The 19089-nt window shown below is 38.5% G+C and overlaps 3 protein-coding genes across 6 annotated transcripts in view; all 3 read right to left on the bottom strand.

Moving 5' to 3' along the window:
- grinab (glutamate receptor, ionotropic, N-methyl D-aspartate-associated protein 1b (glutamate binding)) overlaps positions 1–2196 on the bottom strand; it is a 7533-nt gene extending 5337 nt beyond the window's left edge. The window contains exon 1 of the mRNA XM_008432531.2: positions 2068–2196. The gene's annotated coding sequence lies outside the window, so the exon portion shown is untranslated. The remainder of the gene's footprint in view (positions 1–2067) is intronic.
- A 1134-nt stretch (positions 2197–3330) lies between these two features.
- Positions 3331–11975, bottom strand: rbm24b (RNA binding motif protein 24b). Its single transcript, XM_008432532.1, has 4 exons — positions 11632–11975; positions 10162–10285; positions 9961–10015; positions 3331–4869 (listed from the first exon to the last, which is right to left on the bottom strand). Exons 1-4 carry the CDS (start codon positions 11797–11799, stop codon positions 4500–4502), a joined length of 717 nt encoding a protein of 238 aa, XP_008430754.1. The 5' UTR covers positions 11800–11975; the 3' UTR covers positions 3331–4499.
- Positions 11976–13100: 1125 nt separating this feature from the next.
- kif13a (kinesin family member 13A) overlaps positions 13101–19089 on the bottom strand; it is a 42389-nt gene continuing 36400 nt past the window's right edge. For 3 of the 4 annotated variants that reach the window (XM_017309651.1, XM_008432533.2, XM_017309652.1), the window contains 3 exons: positions 18144–18296; positions 15228–16410; positions 13101–14509 (listed from right to left, as the gene is read on the bottom strand). In XM_017309651.1, the coding sequence (XP_017165140.1) occupies positions 14376–14509; positions 15228–16410; positions 18144–18296 (1470 nt within the window). In that variant the 3' untranslated portion in view covers positions 13101–14375. The remainder of the gene's footprint in view (positions 14510–15227; positions 16411–18143; positions 18297–19089) is intronic. The other variant, XM_017309653.1, reaches the window with a different exon arrangement.

Genomic DNA, 19089 nt, shown 5'->3' with positions numbered 1-19089 from the left:
TACTGTTGAATTATTCTTTTTAAATTGCTGAACCGATCAGGAATCAAATGCCATAAAATGAAAAGTTGTTACCAGAAAAGCACAATTTACATTTAATGGCCAATCAAACAAATGAATAGTTAAGGTATATGTAAACAAACAAAATTAATCATTCTATAATATGTTACAATAAGGAAAATATTAAGTACCTCTGCGGCTACCTCTTTTTTTGCTAGTTATATTAATATATATATTTAATACTGTTGTTGAGAAAAAAAAGTTGGAAAGCAAACATAAAAAGGTAATGTGAATCATGTTAGAAATTATCATGGTGTGTTTTTGTAAGATTTGTGTTGCACACGAAGAAGGAGATGACAGATGAATGATAACTACCTCCAAGTCTCTTCTTTAGCTTCCTTTTTTTAAAATTAAAAACAAGGAAACCAAGAAATACACAGAGTTTAAAACAAATACCAGATCAAACAAAAATTTCACATACAAGTTAAAACCAACTTTTTCCTACAAAACTTGAAAAATGGGAAGCTTAAAAGGAAAGACAAACAATATTAGGGACAATAATAGCAGCTGTAGAAAAAGCTTTTTGTACTGTGCAGTGAAAAAGTATTTGTCCACTAGAATTTCACAATGCTTCAGATCAAACAAATTTCAATACGAGATAAAGACAATAAAGTCTGTACTTTAACTGTCACCCAGGTACTGAAGCACAAAGCAACCAACTACACTACCACCGCTGTTTGATGTTCCTTTTTCTGCAATGCTGGTTTTCATCAAATATGTCGTCAAGGACCTCTCCCTCTAAAAAAGTTCCAATTTTGTGTCACCAGTCTACAGAACATTTGGGGATTATCAAGTTGTTGAAAATGCAAAACGGGCCTTTGTGTTCTTTTTGCTCAACAGCGACAACATGCATTTAGAAAAATAACACTGTGATAAATGCCAGAAATGATTTATGGACTTAGTAAAAAAAGCACAAGAAAATAAAACAAATAACTTCCAGGTGAACACAAGTGTTCATTCAATGGTGAGGCCAATGTTCCTCTTTTCCATTGTAAAAATAATGATAGAAAAATTCTTCTGCTCATAAAAAAAGTAAGTAACTTTTACTTAAAGTAAAATGTTGATGATGTACGTTTTACTTTAATTTGAGTAACATTTTAAAATGGTAACTTTACCTGTACTTCTGTAAAATTTGATCAAAGTATAATCACAACTTTTCCCAATATCAATTTGACAGCTAAGGTGCCCACTGTTAAACCTCTAAACGCTTACATGTTATCCAATGGGTCTAGGACACCGGTGCCCTCGTGACACTCAAGGGGCGATCTTGTGATTCACAAAAATTCAACAAAATTTGACAACAAATTCTGTAATTCTTATTTTCAGTGCGTCACCACGTTGATTACCGTCAGTCCCCATTCACCCATTTCAAAGTTTCCGGGAGGAGACTCCGCCTTGAAACAGCAAAGGAATGTTATTTATGAAGTGTCAAGAAATACCTTTTTAGACACAAATAGTGAGCAAAAAAAAAAAAATGTTAACAGTTGTTTTCCATTGTACCAGTTGGCTTAAATTTACAATAGAGTTAAAATGCGGCCGTAAAACACCGTGTAGAAACGCAGCTAATGGGAAACTCGTATTGACGGGGAGACTTGAATAGACACAACACCTGCAAAAGGCAAAATCAGTAATAGAAACAGTTCCCAGCAGTTGAACATGTGGTCTGTCCTTTGAAACATTATAACTCTCCTTGAATTAAAGTTTAAAAATCAAGATAAATACAATTTTACAGTTTTAAACATCCGCCATGATTGTTTAAGCATCTCGCGAGGTTTACATTAGGACACATAAATTGATTTCACTCTCACGTCAATGCATGACCTTTACCTTTAAAAGCAACAAAACACGAGTTCAATTGACTGAAATTAATATAAATGCATTTTAGAGAGTTTTTGTATTCGATTTTCCTGTCATTTATACCCGTTTTCGTCCACAAGAAGAACAACCTGTAAAGCTGACTTCCTGAAACACAAAAAGTGAAGTTAGTAAAAGTAATAAAAGAGCACTTACACTGAAGGGAACGCAAACTTTGTTCCACTAAGATTGATAATTTGTTTCCCAGGTCACCAGCTGCCTGAAAACTGTCTAGTAAACGGTGAGAAACTTCCTCTTCGGCTTCTCTGTGTGAAAGCTGCTGCATTAACCCTACACTGAAAAAATAGGAAATATGGGTACTATCCCCAGCATGTTAACAATTCAAGTGCATTAGCTTCTTAGTACTAGCCATGTTATTAGGCAAAAGAAAGCCAGGTAACTTAAAATGTACCGGATTGAAAAACTGCAAGTCATCTTATACATTTTGGATTGTTAAGGAATAAGAATAATTTTTTTTAGTAGATGGGCTCATATTCCCTATATTTCTGGGGAATTTATATTGTTACCATATAGTTTGTTGAAATATACGTTCTTTTATATGTCTACATTTACAAAATAAAGCAAACGCTTTCTTTGCATGTAATTAAAATAAGGAACGTACACAGTAATGATTATTTCTACTTGACTTGAATGTACCGTGGTCTGTTTGTGTGTTAACTGTAAACTGGCTTTTGCCCCGCCTGAAATGCGTCAAGGGAATCGAAAGTAAGGCGCTCCAAGCTTTGCGTGACCGCCACATGTTGCGCGGACAGTGTTTTATTTGCAGAATGCCTGACAAAGAGACAAACTCATCCTTGTCAGCAGCCAGCAGGAGTCAGATAGCTTTAAAAAAAAAAAAGATTTCAACATTAGGTGACTGCTTTTCAATAATTTGCAGGTATTCTGAGTTAATTAGCTGATTAGAATGTTAAACCATAGGTTTTGCTTAACTTTATTTAACAACTTTATTTAACAGAATGGAAGATGAGTATAAGGAGAGTCATGAAGAAGATGATTGGAATGACTGGAATTGGAGTATCAGATGAAGAGGAATGAGCAATACGAGTGGATTAATAAGGGTGAATGTGGCCAAAGGGAGGAGAAAGATAATTGTGAGAAATTGGCAATGAAGAGGAATTAGGTGGATAAATGTGAAGAAAAGATGATAAAAATGGACGAGTAGGATGAACAATGATGACAAGACGGTGTTAGATGTGTGGCAGTGCTGCAGCCTCATTTTAAAACAATTACAATTTGGAACTGAAAAGTGTTCTTCTTTTATTGTGACCAGTCAGACTTTTATTATTATTATTAATCAAGGGCTTAAATGTATTTTTTTTTTCTGTTCATAATAACAATTCTATTTAAAATGCTTGCTGTTATTTATTATTGCCTTATTAGCTGCAGTGTTAAACAGAGTATAATCAAACATTTAATTTGAAGACAATTTCTATTTATTTCCCATATTACATTATTTAGAATCATGCATTACAAGATAAACAACTCATGTACCTGCATTTGAAAAAAAATTGATGTCGAAAGACATAATACACAGCACATTTGAACAAGTTAAAAGTTCATGCGGTTCAAGCGCTGTCCTTATCAAACAGGTCAAGTATAAAAAGATACATTTAAGAGTTTCAAACTTTAGAAAAAAAATTAGAACTAGAAAAAAAAACAGAAAAAAAAGCTTTAAATTTATAGTTACCGTTCACACACTTGTTCACTGTACAGAGCAGAGTTCAGTCAGACCAAGATAACTCAGTCATTACATGCTATTGATCATGAGAAATGCAGCAGGACATGTGGGCATGTTCAACAGCAGGCCTTTTACTTACATGTGTTAAATAAAGCGTTTATTGCTCCAAGGCTCCTGAATAAATACATAAATAGCATAATTTAAAAAGGCACACAGTGAAAACATTTTTATCAAAATACAAGATTCACATTCAGCAGTTTCTCCTTCTCATTTGCTTAGGCAAAGAGAGGTAAAGGTGAGTGCTTTTACCTGCTACAGTTGTCATATTTCACATGTGCCATCAAGACATACATTGTAAAGCAAACCACTGAAGTGAAACTACTCTATTTCACTCAATTTCAAATGCTGCTTAAAAATTAGTCCAAACAAAACACTTCTGACTTAAGGTACGCTGCCTTTCCAAACAAAAATAATGGTCCGATACTATTAAATACTGAAGTAAGTGGATGACGATATAACCCACTGTTCTCACACATCCGAAAGTGTTTTTGTTTTCAAATTGTAGAGGAAAAAACTGATCTAATATGCACTTGGGCGTCACATATAAAAGATACTGCGCTGCATACATACAACTCAGCAGCAGCTCACGTAAGATCAAGCAAATTTTGTTTAACATGAAATGTTTTAATGCTGAATAAATATTAAATATTCATATACATCCAATACTGATCTCACTTGAATAAAATATACAGTTATTCTTCATGTATCTCCATGTTTTCTTCAGGCTCTTTGGTATAAAGTTGAAAAAACTCAATCTCATAACTTTAATGTCTTCGCTGAAGGAGCGAATCTCCCCTCTTCCCTGGCATTAAAGGTGGTCTCTGCGAGTTTACTGCATGCGATCTGTCTGAAGCTGCTGTGGCTGGTACTGGCTAAAGGCGGCAGCGGCCGCGGCAGCTCCAGGTGTTGCAGCAGTAGCGAGCGGCTGTTGGACGGTGTATCCATACCCGGCTGTGGTCATGTAGCTCGTAGGTGCCGGCGAGGCCGCGTAGGGGTACTGATCGTAAGCAGCAGCTGCAGCGGCGGCGGCAGCGGTGGCAGCAGCAGAGTACTGGGCATAAGCTGCCCCAGTATAGTCAAGGTAAGGGGAAGTTGCAGCAGCAGCGGCGGCTGTTGCTGTAGCAGCAGAGGGTTGTACATGAGGAATCACCACACTGGGCTGGACGAAGGCCTGAGGGTAGACGTAGTGGGCCGGGATCCTGTTGGACAGAAACATTCACAGGTTCAGAGAAGAGTAGTGGCCTGTTATCTTCCCGACGCTGAAACTAAAAAAATAAATAAATAAATCTGGAAAACTGAAAAGCAGGTGCCAAATATATCAACCCCAGTACTCAAGGCACAGCAAATCCATTCATTAACAACAACAACAAAACAAAAAAAACCCTGACTAGAAATGAAGAGTTAAAAAAAAAAGCAGCAAAAACCAAAAGGAACACGGGTGCAGCCTTTAATTCTGATTTTTAAAAAAGCACCTGAATCTGAAACACATTGAGGCATTAAAAGAAGGCACAGCCAAGCTCTGCACCACAGAAGAAAAAACAACAAAAACATATTTGACAAAATGCGAGTTTGTCACAAAAACACCACAACATCCCAGCACAAGAAGTGGACATTATTCCCTCTGTCCACAGTCTGACACAACACCACACATACTGGCATGCCACACATGTTAATACATCCTAAAACACAAACATATCTGCGTCCAAAATGACTGGACACAGTTTTAAAAAAGACAATAATAAAGAAATAATTGAGTTGTAGCAGTATATTCCATCTGAAGAGCAATACATGGAGATCCAGAGTAGGGCCGTAGTGAGACAATAATCTTACGATACGATACGTTACACAATATTCTGCTCACAATACGATATATATTGCGATATTCAGCAAACGATACAATTCAATACACTTTTGAGATTTTCTGAAAGATTTTAGAGGGACAGAGTGACTTTGGTGACATTTTGTGACTGTTATATAGTTGGATTGAATTAATTTGACTGAAAACTAATTAAAAGCACCAAATACACAATTTCTGGCTCTGGTTGGACATGGACACAGACTTAAAGTCGACAACTGGACAAAATGAATCAAAGAAGTGGTGAGAAAACATGTTTCTTTTAATTGAAACAGTACAAGCTGTTGCATATGCATTTGTAAAGTAAATAAAGTGCACCAAGTACCCTGCTCTGAATAGCTTGATACCTTTTTAATCTTGACACTTAACATCTGAAGGAATCACTCTAAGCCCGATGACCTAATCACTCTTCTGGCGAAGCAAGCAGTGAGTGAGCAAGGTGACAGTTGGACGTTACGATACTTGCGGATGAATATCGTTTTTTTCTAGGAAAGAAAATATTGATATATATTGCAAAATCGATATTATTACACAGCCCTAATCCAGAGCCTTGCAGAAGTATTTATATCCTTTAATTTTTTCCCCCATGTTTTGTCATCATACAACTACAAACCTTTCTGTATTTTACTGGGATTCTATGTGATAGACCAACACAAAGTAGTGCATAATTGTGAAGTGCAAAGAAAACTATACATCTTATGACTGTGGAGTTCATCTTATACTTAACCCCTTAATTCAAATCTCCTGTCAATGCAATGTCTCTAATAGCTACGGAACTACAGGATAAAATCTGATATTCTCAAAATCAGTCAGATTAGGCCCAGAGCATCTGTCAACATCAATGTTCAAGTATTGTCATAGATTCTCAATTGGGTTTAGATCTAAACTTTGGCTGAAACATAATGTTTTCCATCCAAGCTGTTCCTGCTTCCAGGTAAATTAGTCCACGTCTTTTGCTCTAAAAGGTTCTTTCAGGATTGCCATGTATTTAGCTGACCAGTTGTCATGTCCCTGCTGGATCCCCACACCATGATGCTGTCCCCACCATGTTACACTGTAGAGACGGCACATTTAGCCTGCTGTGTAGAACCACACTGACTGCCTTTTGTATGCAGTCAGTTTTGATTTAATTTGACGAGACCTCTCTGCTTTGAATATGTTTGCTGTATCCCAACATGACTTGTAGGAACTTTAAACTCATGGCTTTCGCTCATCAATGTCTTTCTTCTCTTTTAAAGGTAAATTTGTCTTTGGTCTTGGTCACTGAATTTAGAGACATTAGAGTCAAGGAGGCTAAGCACAAACACACCAAATTTTAAAAACTGTTCTTTTTAAAATATATATACTTTTGTTACACTTCACAATCCTGCACACATTTTTGGTGGCCCATCACAAAAAAGTACTTTGTATTTGTAAAGTAAAATAGAAATGTAATAAAAAATGGTTACAAGGATCTGAATACCTTAGCAAAGCACAGTATAAGAGGACAAAAAGAAATCTTTGTATCTGGGTAAACTTTTCCCCCAGTTCAAACTTGTGTTGAAGTCACCCTCAGTAAATATACAGAGGAACAGGTGTGAAACATATCTGTTCGCACATAAGTGGCCCCCCTCCCCTTTTTTTAGAGACATACACCCCCCCCACGCAAACATACCCGATTTGACTGACAAGGGAGGCTGGATGTGTGCTATTTTTGCTCCCCTTGTCATCTCAAAAGGACAAGCTGATCTTATCCTCCAGTGCACATGGCAGAGTGCTGGTCAACTGTCCTACGGTTTCATTTACATTGCTTAATTTTTAATCATCACAGCCAAGGAGTGCTGACTAATTTAAATAATTAGGACTCTGTTACATTATTCTTTTGGGTGAGCGTAGGGCAGTTAATTTAATCATTTTCAATCGGAAGACATGAAAACTAACAAACAAACAAACAAAACTGTGTTGAATCCTTGTGACAAAACTTTTCCTGTAATACGACACCTTCAAAGGGGAAAGTTTAATGACTATGTTTTTCGAAAGCAGAGGAACATTTCATCGTCCTACAAGTTGGGAGCTAAATAAAGGTGCTTTGTAAATCAGCAGGACACATGGGTAATCCCCTGCACATAACCCGAAGTCTTCATGGGCGCATGGCTCGGTCCACCTGTTGTCCCGAAGCTGAGCGGCCCCGTCTGTGCCATACATTATTAACAGTGCCGCTGACTGACTCCTATTTTCCAAGAGAATTTGAGACGCTGTGCAGATCACTGTGGCAAACAGCTGCTGTCTAACTGTGTGGCTAAGATCTTCGTCTCCAACCGGAGGCCCAATTCAGATTTTTTTCTTTTTCTTTTATTGTATAATCAAATCAAAAAGTAGGCATAGAGTAGTATGAGCTTTCCTTAGTATATTTTAATAAACTGGATGTAACAACATATGATCCAACTAATTTTCTTTGAAAAAAAAAAAGTAATAAAAAAATATTAAACATAGGACTATAATTTGTAGCATTTATTTTCATATTAGTTTCCATGTAAACCTGCTTATGGTACAAGAAAATTATACCTCTGTGGCTCTTTATTGAGTTACACAAAAAATATTAAATAGTAAGGCAATCTGCAGTGGTAGCCAGCCTGCAGTCTGGTGCTTAGATGTCCTTGATTGCTTTCCAAATGCAGTTTAGCCCTTTAAGTGATTATAGGTAACTTTCTTGTTATCATTATATAGATTCATTTAGTTGCCATTTGAAAAACTGGCATTTTCACATGTCGAAACATTTCTGTATAATGAGGTTTGTTTTTCAGTCTGAAGCAAATGGACAATAGATAATAAAAGTAAGGACTGGTTAAAATGAAAAAGAACTGTAAAGAAAAACAACAACAAAAAACATCTTCACTAAGTGAAAAAAAACTTTTATGTTGTTAAATGTTGCTATTTAAGTCTTAGCTTTGCTAAAACAGTAAAATGTCAAAAATACAGTGGCTAAATGCAAAATACAGGCCAGAAAATAAATTTAGTCATATCGCTTATTTCATACCATATTTTGATAACAAGAATGCTGAGGCTCAGGGCTCTTACATTGTGGCTTTTGGGACTTTTCTGTGATTTATTGCATAGTTATGAATACATGTTACATCAGTGACAGTAATAGTAGTTCCAAGTAGGAAATTTGTCTTATTTGTAAGCAAGTGGAAAATGTATGAACTTCCTTTCAGTCTGCTCAGTGGCAGTGTGCAGCATTAGCTGGGGGAGCTGTTATTCTAGGCTTCAAACAACACTTTCACTTTCATCACATTAACAGAACTTTTAAACAGTAGAAATAGTACGAAAGAAAACATTGGTAGTTTTGAAAACGTAACTTTATAAACCTTGACACTGACTACTGTCTCATACCTAATATAAAGTCATCTAAATTGCCAAAGCGTTAATTGAAAGCGTCACCATATATATGTATATTTTTTTTGTGTGTGTGTTTAATCTGCACTTAAATGACATTTTTGATTTGTCATATTTCTGAAAATATACAGCAACAGGAAAAAAGTCAAGCATGGCCTGCTTGCTGATTTAATCTACAAATTAATGCATTAGGTTAATGAAATAAAAACACAGCATCATGGGGTAAGGTAAACAGAAAATCAACTCCCACATGCAAGCCAGTGTTTGTTTTGTTGCAGGGGTTGAGAAATTTAAATGAACACACACTGTGAGTGGTTGTCGGCCCGCCCCTTGCACAACAAAACATGTCGTGTTAACTAGAAACCGAGAAAGAAATAAAAACAAAAATCAAAGAAACAGGCTAGAGCACAACCAATTAAAAGGGGTGGGAAAAAAAGAATCAACACTCCTCAGCAGAGTTATAATTTCCTGTAAAATCTGATGAAATCTGCCCCCCTCTGCACCGCCCTCATCCCCCCCACTGCAAGTAGAAATAGGCACACAGTTAAGCTGAACACCACATCATACTGAACACAAGGCACACACCAATCTATGTACTATAAGAAAACTGGAGAAAAAAATAAAATAAAAACCAACAACAACCAAAATACTTTCCATGCATCTAGTCACCATTGCGGTTCGTTTGTGTATGTCACAGTATACAGGTAACACTTTAGCGCTCTGCCCAATGCAGACTCAGCTATTCCTTCAAATCATCATGTCCCCCCATCAGCTATTTTAACCGTTACCGAGCCTGTCAGATCAGAGAGAGACAAGACAACATGGAGTCAAGTCCTGCAGTGGCTCTGGGACATATGTGCACTTCCTTCACAGTCAACCCTCAAGCAGTGGAGCACACATAGACACTCACATGTCCTCATTCATGTGGGGGGAAAAAAAGGTGGAGGCAACAATAAATGTATGTTTAAAATAGATATTTGACCTTTACATTTTTTTTTTTTTTCCATTTTTATACAGACAGATTTTGTAAAACAAACTGAAGTTTCATTGCTAGACATACCCATATGGTCTCTGGATAAACGCTGGATGGATCTGAGGCACACCAAATGCAAAACCTAGAATTAAGATAGAGAACTGTCACACTCCGAGTTGAAATGTCAAAGAAAACAAAAGTACAAAAAAATTGAATTGCTTAATGTTTGCACATTACAAACTTCTGCATTACTTCCACAACAAGAGCTGGTGTATTTATACTACTCACCTGGTTGGATGACCCTGGGTTTGGCCCCCAGATAGGCCAGGTTCACATTGGCTTTTCTTCCATCTATAATGGGATTGGGATCCTTGCATGCTCGGTCAGCTGAGGCCCGGTCTGCCATGGTCACCTTTAACAATACACATGTTCATATTTTAGAGTCAGCGAACATACATTTGTAAAAGTACACAACATCAGTACATCATTATTGACTTTCCACAGTTTTCAAAGCAGATAAGTAATTTTAAAAGCACTTTTTGACAAAGCCCCCCCTCCCCCCAAAAAAAAACTATTGTAGCTACTAACTAGTGCAATTACTGTACAATTTTTTAAAATTATTTTTACATAAGTTTTTACTTTATATGTCAGTTTACACAAAATGTATGTAATCACTTAGATTTCCTGGTGCATCTGTTTATCTGCAGATGCTGTCTGACTGTGTCTCATTATCTTAGCTTAGCATCTTTAGCTTGAAGTGACGTTTTAGCGTAAAATATGTATTTGTAAGAAAACTAACTATAGTGTCGATTTGGGTGACAGGGATCCTCATGAAAAATAGAGAGAGCTACATACATAAGCTCCTTTAAAAACACAGAGAAGAATGTGCTAATGCATGCCAATACACATCACCACAGGCATGTCCAGATGTAATAATGCTGGTCAGAACAGGAGCAGAAATTACAATCTTATTTGAATACTAACACATTTTTTTTATTTGCAGTTTTTGTAACACACTGTTCTTTATCACTGTATTGAGTAACAGGCAGAGTGGTTTCCCAACAGATTGCCTTTACTCCACCTCTGTAGAGTACCGGTTTGTTAAGTCTCCACGCTAACTACAATTCTGGGTCCGCCTCGCTGGACAAAGAACCGAATAATTATCGACTATTTGAACTTAAAAACGGAGAACCTTGCTTTTGCTACTTTTTTTAGACATGGGGTAGACATGGACTGATTGATGCCTGAGTTTGACGTTCCAATCCAAACGTGACGTCATCACCCTTAAGCAACCTTTCTTTCTCGGCTACTTTGCGCTCTCAATTTATTTTCACCCTTTTTTAAGCTTAGAAATTTCTCGATTTTGGACATAGAAATCAATAAAGCTGTAAGTACAAGCAGAAGAGAGCTGAAATTCCAAAACAAATATGCATAAAACTGTTTATAATTTTTCTAAAAACTCAACACGCATTTAATTTAATAATAAGCCGCATCATAATCCAACTCAAAAACTATTGCCAAGAAATTGTTTAATGCCGTTTACAACCGATTTCTCATTTTTATTTCATTTAGTTTTTAAGGAGTTCTGGTATAGGCAGGGCAATTTTATTTTTTGTTGTGTACCAAAAGAAAAGAAAAGAAAAAAAGAAGCCGAGCAAACAACAAGTATTGAATTTGCCACGAACGAGTCCCAATCATATGGCAAATTCAAAATGTGACTCCAGGCTATAAAAGCTGTTTCAGCAGGTTTGTACTTACAAATCCATAACCTCTGGATTTCCCCGTCTGCCGATCGGTGATAACAACAGCCTCCTCGATGTCTCCAAACACTTCAAAATACTTTCTCAGGCTGGAGTCAGTGGTGTGATAAGGAAGGCCTCCCACGAAGATCTTGGTGAAGGTAGTGTCTTTCTGTGCCGAGTGCATGATTTGTGGATTAAATTGTCCCGGTCGGAGTTTTTCTTTTGGGGTTAAACGACACGGAAAGGAAACGCGTGTGGCTGATCGGTGAGGTGGTATGACGGACTGGCAGAGGACCTGAAGCAGGAGGAGGACACCTGTTAGTTTGTTGTGAAGCTCTCCCAGTTGTCAGCTCGTGTGACACAGAAACTTAACTCCACCCACATGTGCAGACCACCACTCAGAGTTCAGGCTACCCACTGTCGCACAGCTGCTGCAACAGTGGCAAGGACACTCAATGGAGGCCAGAGGCCTGGTCCGCTTTAAACGTCGACAAGGAGTTTTTTTTTTTTTTTTTTTTTTTTTACTCTGGTAGAGTTTTTCAAACTTTGCATCTCGGTGTATAAGTGTAAATCTGTTCAGCTTAGATTGCTATTATTATTGGAAATGCTATGATTTACTCTGTTTAAAGTTATGACTAAACTGCTGTAAACATACGTTCCCCTAAATCAGGGTTCTGCGTGTGACCCACTACTGTAGCTTTTAGTCCAAAAATGCTAGCGAATAGAGCAATGTTTGAAAATACATCGATATTTGTAAAATATTAACCCTAGCGGTTTTTCAGTAGTGATTTTTAATTAACTAGATGCTTAACATTCACAAAAAAAGAATAGCAGTAGTGTAAGGAATATGCTTTCTTATCATTCTTGTCAATAGGTCCCAGACTATACGTGCTTTTGAATTATTTTAAGTAATGTTCTACTAAATTTGAATTTAAGAAAAAATATTAGGCCTTAAAACAAATAAATGTGAACAAATTACATAGATAGTACAAATACAAGCTATATTGTTTTGAAGCGTCATGTTGCTTTTGTGGCTCTAAAAATGTTTTTAGCTTGACCGAGGGCAAAAATGACAACTGTAGACCAAAATATTTCAATATGTCAAAAGTCCTATTCATTTCTTTGTAGAGATCACGGACAGAGAGAGACAAAAGAGAGAGACAAATGAGATAACAGACTGGGTGATGGACGGGCAACATACAGATGGACAGACTGATGACTGAGCAGCCGGATGGATGGTGGATGGAGGAACAGATCTCACATCTTTTATTAAAAAACAGCAACATAAAAAGCAGTCTGACTGGCGTAACGTCTATCACGCAAATAACGGCACAGGGAATTAGGTCTTAAAATACAAATTTTGTTCCACCTCTAATTGATGGCTGTGTCCCGATTGTCTGAAACCACACATAAAGAAGCATTATGCTCAAACAACGATGCTTTTTTTTCTTTTTTTTTTTTAAATGAAGAGACAACACACAAAAGCTGATTGTAAATGTTCTATTCTAGAACACTGTGTACCAATTAAAACAAGATACATTATAAATACAATTCTGTACAATACAATAGTGTAAATACTATGTTCAAATACATTTACATTAACAACTCCTTATTAGGGAGAGCAGCTTTGTTCTCTTCTTTAAAGTAAGGTCTTGGGTTTGTTATATTTAAGTGAAATTGCAGCTTGATTATTTTTCTGGACACGTTATAACTTTCATTGAAAAAAAAAAAACTTTAGAGGAAAAGTAATCTTCTTACCTTAATAAATCTATTGTTTCTAAATATTCATCCAATCCACCATGACAGGAAGGATTGTATTCTGCATTTCACATACTGTTTTAAGGTCCATACTCTTTTGATCTGATTTATAGCTAATTATACAGGGGGTGTCTTTGCAAATAACACAATAAGGTATATATTTGTATATCCAGGCTTCTGAGCAATCACTCACAGTCGTCAGGGTTACGAACGTTTAATCGGTCCTGTATGGAAGACAGTCAGAGAACTTCCCAAGAATCCTTTCCAGTGCAACCTTTTCTCATTCAGTCTCAAGCCGAACGGGATTTATTTCCTCCACAGTGTTACAGTACATCAACAAGGTAATTCCTGCCAGCGAACGCTGAAAGCTGCTCCCAGGTTTGGCAGATTTCTCCTGTTTCAACTTTACGTGGCATTGCTCCTACAGATATGGCACTAAGCTTTACGTGGACACGTCGATTTATAGTGAGGATGTCCATGTGTAGATACAATAAGAAAAAAAAAATACAACATAACACTCGTAACAGCAGATATGGAACCGTAGTTCTTTGGTTAGCCCTGATGTAACATATTGACGTAAATATCAAAGTTTATGAACAGTAGTACATTCTTAATCTTCAAATCCCAGATCACTTCATGATGAGCCTCAGAGAGGGTCGCGTTCTGCAATACAAAAATATTACATATATTCTTCAGAAGCGATGTAAGAAAACTTAGGCGGATAATATTCCCAGATAAAAGTCGAGTCCTCTATAAAAATATGAGCATATAGAAAACTCAAGATATGTGCATAGTGATTTTGTTTGTTTGTTTTTTCAGTGAACAGCAACTACAAAATACTTCATTAAATGCACAGGTAAGATATGCCTTTGAGCAAAGCATCCACACAAACAGCACATCAGTGGTCAGACGTTAGCCGTCGGGGTCAGACTCGGGACGTGACGGAGAGGAGTCACTCCTGGGTCATTCACATCCCTCAGAGAGCAAGTTCTTCTTTGGGTCCTATTTGATGAAAGTCTGGGGTTCTGTTTCCATGGAGGGAGGCCCTCTGGTGAGCCGAGATGGTTTGACAAACACACCGTGGCCTGGGGGGCAGCGGAAGTACACTCTGCCTTGGACAGTCCCGTTGTGCTTACCTAGAGAAGAGTATAAGTGATTACTAGTATTAAGGTAAGAGTTAATACATACAGCTCTGGGAAAAATTTAGAGACCACTTATAATTATCAGATTCTCTGATTTTACTTTTTTTATTTATATGTCTGAGTAAAATGAACATTGTTATTTTATTCTATGAACTACTGACAACATGTCTCTGAAAAAGCAAAGCAGAAATGTAGTATTTTTTTGCAGAAAATTAGAAAAAAATAACAAAAAAGATGCAGTGCTTTCAGACCCCAAATAATACAAAGAAAACAAGTTAATGTTCATTTAGAAACAACAATACTTCAGAGTTCAGAAATCAATATTTTCTGGAATAACCACGAGGTTTTCTATGGGGTTCAATGCAGTGGTCTCTTAATTTTTTTTTTCACCAGCGCTGTATATTAGTAATGGAACAGAAACAAAATGCTTTCTTAAATACTGAATAGATAATTTACAGAAATATTACAAAAATGTTTTTAATAAAAAAGTGTAGTAGAATCAGAATGATATGTACTTAATAGAGGTGTGCCGATCGATCGGCCACCGATCATAATCGGTGGCCAGTACATTTCTCCCTCCTCCCTTTGAAAACTAAAAGTGTGCCTTTAGTTGGGTCATGCAGTTTTAACAAAAAAATAAAATAAGAACCACATGTAAACAGCTAATGTTAGAAAAATAATTTCGCTCCTTGAACACAAACATGCTACTTACCCATTGCCACATCCAGCTTGACACCAATCCAGATCCCCTTTGCGAACTCCACACCTCCTACATAGTAGACAGTTCCTCTTCTCTTTCCTACCCACACCTGCTCCCCAGGTGCCATCCAGTCAGGAAGCTGAGCTACAGGGGTGCTCTCATCCCCACTGGAGTCTCCGGAGGGCTCGGCGCTGCTGGGGTTTGGACTGGGGCAGGGGCTCCCGTGAGGCAGATCTCCCTGGGCTGGTTCCTGGATAGGAGGCTCTCCTCCCGCTCTTTGAGCTGGGCCAGAGGATCGTGCTGTTGGTAAAGGTTTGATTTCAGACGCTGATGCTGGAGGTGGGAGTGATGTAGAGGGATCTTTGGAGGATGAGGTCAGGGTCAGGCCTCTATCAGGTGCAGTGATTGGGGCGTTTAACGAAGTGCTTGGTACTTTCATGTTGGAGCTAGACACAGCTATGCTAGCAGGGTTTGCAATGCTAGGACAACTGAATATTACATTGTCAGTGTCAGACGAGAGCTGATTGTCATTGTCACGTGTCTTTACATGTTCTGGTTCCTTTGGGTGGGTTGTAGAAATTTCCAAACCATCCTGTCCCCATTTCTCAGTAAAATGAGCCAAATCCCCTTCTCCAACACTGTCATCAGCCCCTTTAAAGTCAGTGAACTCCTGGCTGGTGCTGAGGATACAATTATGAGGCAGTGGGACACTGTGCTGCTTATTTGTGCAGTTAGGAATACCGACAGGGGAAGAGGGTGGATGGATGAGCTGTTCACAAGCACCACATGCTGAAGGAGGCTGCTCCACGTTGCCCCCTGCCGCAACACTTTTGGTCTGTGCAGAGCTTCGCCCAGCTGGGTCATGGGACTCTCTGGAGGGACAGCTCAGGTGGTCGGAGCTTTCACTGGTGCTGAAAGGCACGTCGGACAGAGTGGCATTGGATTCACTGTGGGAAAAGTAGCCGCTGGTGCAACTGCTGGCCGTGGGGCTTCGGGACACGTCTCTGTCGCTGCTCCCACCTCCACACCGGCTTCCTTTCGAGTCAGAATGAAACCCGTCCTGGCTCTCCAAAGTGGCATTGTATATCTCAAAGTTTGCAAAGTCCTCTGGGACGTAACTCTGATAGCTGCTTTGGTCCAGTGGGCCCCGATTTAGATTCAGAGAGACATCCGTGTCCTCGTCCTCAGAGTCGTGCTGATCAAAACAGAGGAAGTAAGACAAATGTGGAACTTAGCTTATGTAGTACTGTGATCTATGTAATCACTCAGAGTTACAAAGAGGATGGAGGCCATGAAAATGATCAGTGACGATGAAACAGAAACATGATTTATGAATTCTGTGGTGCCTAAGTGTTTCTGAATTTCATACAAACCCAGCAGAGGGTGAATGTGAATCAGGACAAGTGAGGTCATGTGTTCAACCTGAAGATTGGTGTTTTGATCTCCTATACTAGTTTTTTGGGATGGCAAAAATAGTGACAATCCCACTATTACATTGTGATTGTGATTTTTACCTTTAATCTGACATATATCCTGTGCAATTACCGTATTTTCCGCACTATAAGGCGCACCTAAAAATCTTCAATTTCCTTAAAAAGCGACAGTGCGCCTTATAATCCGGTGCGCCTTAAATATGGACCAATATTGAGCCACAACAGGTCTAGCAACTACGGTAAGCAGCCGCCGACTTCATTTTCGCCCGTAGAAGAAGAAGCGAGCGGTGCATGCTGGGATAGTTGTCAAAAAACTGGTTTGTTAATAAAGTTTGACTGACCTATCTATGTATCTACCTGCAGGTCACTTTAGCACCACGTTCTCCAAGAACATGCTGTGCGGGAACGGAGAAGGGTCACCATTGCCCGGCCACGCCCCGGCCCAGTCGCGGAAGGCTCTCCTCATCGATCCGAGTCGGACTGTTTTTTTTAACATTCTTTATGTCAATAAAGTGACTTTAGATATTCATCCGGGGTGCTTCGACTAGGGTTAGCAAGGGACCAGCCTCTATACATTTAAAGCCTTGGGGGTCGGGGGAAGAGAGACAGAGACTGCGGCGGCAGCGTGTCGGTTGGGCACAATATCGCAACACCAACACCGTGAGTGAAACGACTGGGGCAGACTACTATATAAGGTACTCCGGGACCATTTCCTTATTATTATGCATCCACATTTATAGAGAACGGAACAAATCATGTCCCGTATCGGTTCAATACGGGACGGGTGGCAACCGTAACTAGCATCTATTCTATGCGCCTTATATATGAAAAAAGTTTTAAAATAGGCCATTCATTGAAGGTGCGCCTTATAATCCGGTGCGCCTTGTAGTGCGGAAAATACGGTAATCTTAAAAACAAAACAGTGTTACCAATAGAAAAATACAGGAATCCATCTTTTGTCCATTCCAATGAGACTTATCAGAATAAAAGTACCATTTAAAAATAACTGCCTATAAGCAGGTACTAAGCCTACATTTTATTAACCCGATTGATTAGATTTACGATTATTGATCACAGGTATGGAATTGAGAAGACTAGATATGATTTTTTTTTCTTTCTCAAAGAGATGTTGGTTTTAATTTTGAATCATAGAATGTATGTAACATGAAAGGTGGCCACAAAAATATTAGCTGTAAATAGGATTTCTCAACAAAAAAAAAGAAAAAATCTGACATTCTCCTCCTGTCTACACTGAGCTGGAAATGTAATTTTATGATCAACCACCTTCAAATGTTGCCGAGTTGCGTGACTCATAGTTCACAGATTGACTCGTGTCGTAGTAGCAGCTCAGGGAGCAGCTGAGGCTCTCTAAGCAGAGTCAATCAAAGTAAGAACACAGTGTGACGCCACTGTCGTTAGCGGCTAATGAGCCAACATGTGTCAGGAAGTGCAGCTGTATGTTTACGGCCTGCATGTATGTTGGTGTAGCACTTACAGCAGTGAGTGACTGTGTACGGCTGAGCTGCCTGCTGGTGACAGCGGAGGTGGGGGTGGAAGGCTTGCAGTGGCCCTCGCTGCCTGCCCTGGGTCGGCGCCAGGAGCAGGGAGAGGGGAGCAGTGCAGGGCTGTCCACAAGTGAGCGCATGCTCTGCAAGATGGGTCAGAATGACAGTGCACACTTCACACTCACACAGCATGCATGGAGCGGGGCAGGCTGGTTACACAGTTAGTGCCATGCAGTTTAACATTTCACAAAAACAGTGCATGAAGTGACCTAAATTAGAGGTGCAGGAGTGTTTTTGTTGCAATAAATATGCAGAATAGTGCAAATATGTTACTGATTTATTTCTTGAATTTTGCCTCCAAAAAATGATAAGTTGTAATTATTAATCAGTAGGTTGTCAAGTTAATCTTTGGACTTTTGCTGATTTAAAAGAAATATATATTTTTTATGATTCAGTGAAACCAATTGACAATTTTCAGACAAAAGAAGTTTCCTTCGCAGGATGCTTAACTTAGACGGACTCAAGTCCCAACAACCATAAGAATGAGCAGATGTTCTGTTGTTTCATGCCAAACAACAGATTCTTTTGGTAAAATGAATTTTAGTTTATTTAAAGAAATGCGACAAAAAGATACAATTTGTATTTCCTCAACTTAATCCAGCCACTTATGAACTATTTAAATTTTTCCACACACACTGATTTGAAATTTAAGTCATATCCACTTCTCTTGTCAACAGTGTGCCAGAAAGTTTGACAACAGTAATACAGTTTGGTCTTGGGTGCCTCATTCTTTTCATTAGACCTGCTGAGCAAATTTGAGCGTGTTTATCAAAATTTTATATGACGTCTTTGCCTCATCATGTGTATGAGATACACATGTTGCACAGGTGTTTATGCTCTATAAAGAGTTGTAACCTAGACTATAGAAGGTTCATT

Source organism: Poecilia reticulata, linkage group LG16 (genome assembly GCF_000633615.1).
Source record: "Poecilia reticulata strain Guanapo linkage group LG16, Guppy_female_1.0+MT, whole genome shotgun sequence".
Taxonomy (NCBI): Eukaryota; Metazoa; Chordata; class Actinopteri; order Cyprinodontiformes; family Poeciliidae; genus Poecilia; species Poecilia reticulata.
This window is presented reverse-complemented; position numbering and strand designations above follow the sequence as displayed.

Coding starts and splice junctions, on each gene's coding strand:
- rbm24b (XM_008432532.1), bottom strand. CDS start 11,799: ATGCACTCGGCACAGAAAGACACTACCTTCACCAAGATCTTCGTGGGA. Junction 10,286..11,631: donor AATCCAGAGGTTATGGATTT/GTAAGTACAAAC, acceptor GTATTGTTAAAG/GTGACCATGGCAGACCGGGC. Junction 4,870..9,960: donor TTTATCCAGAGACCATATGG/GTATGTCTAGCA, acceptor TCTGTCCAACAG/GATCCCGGCCCACTACGTCT.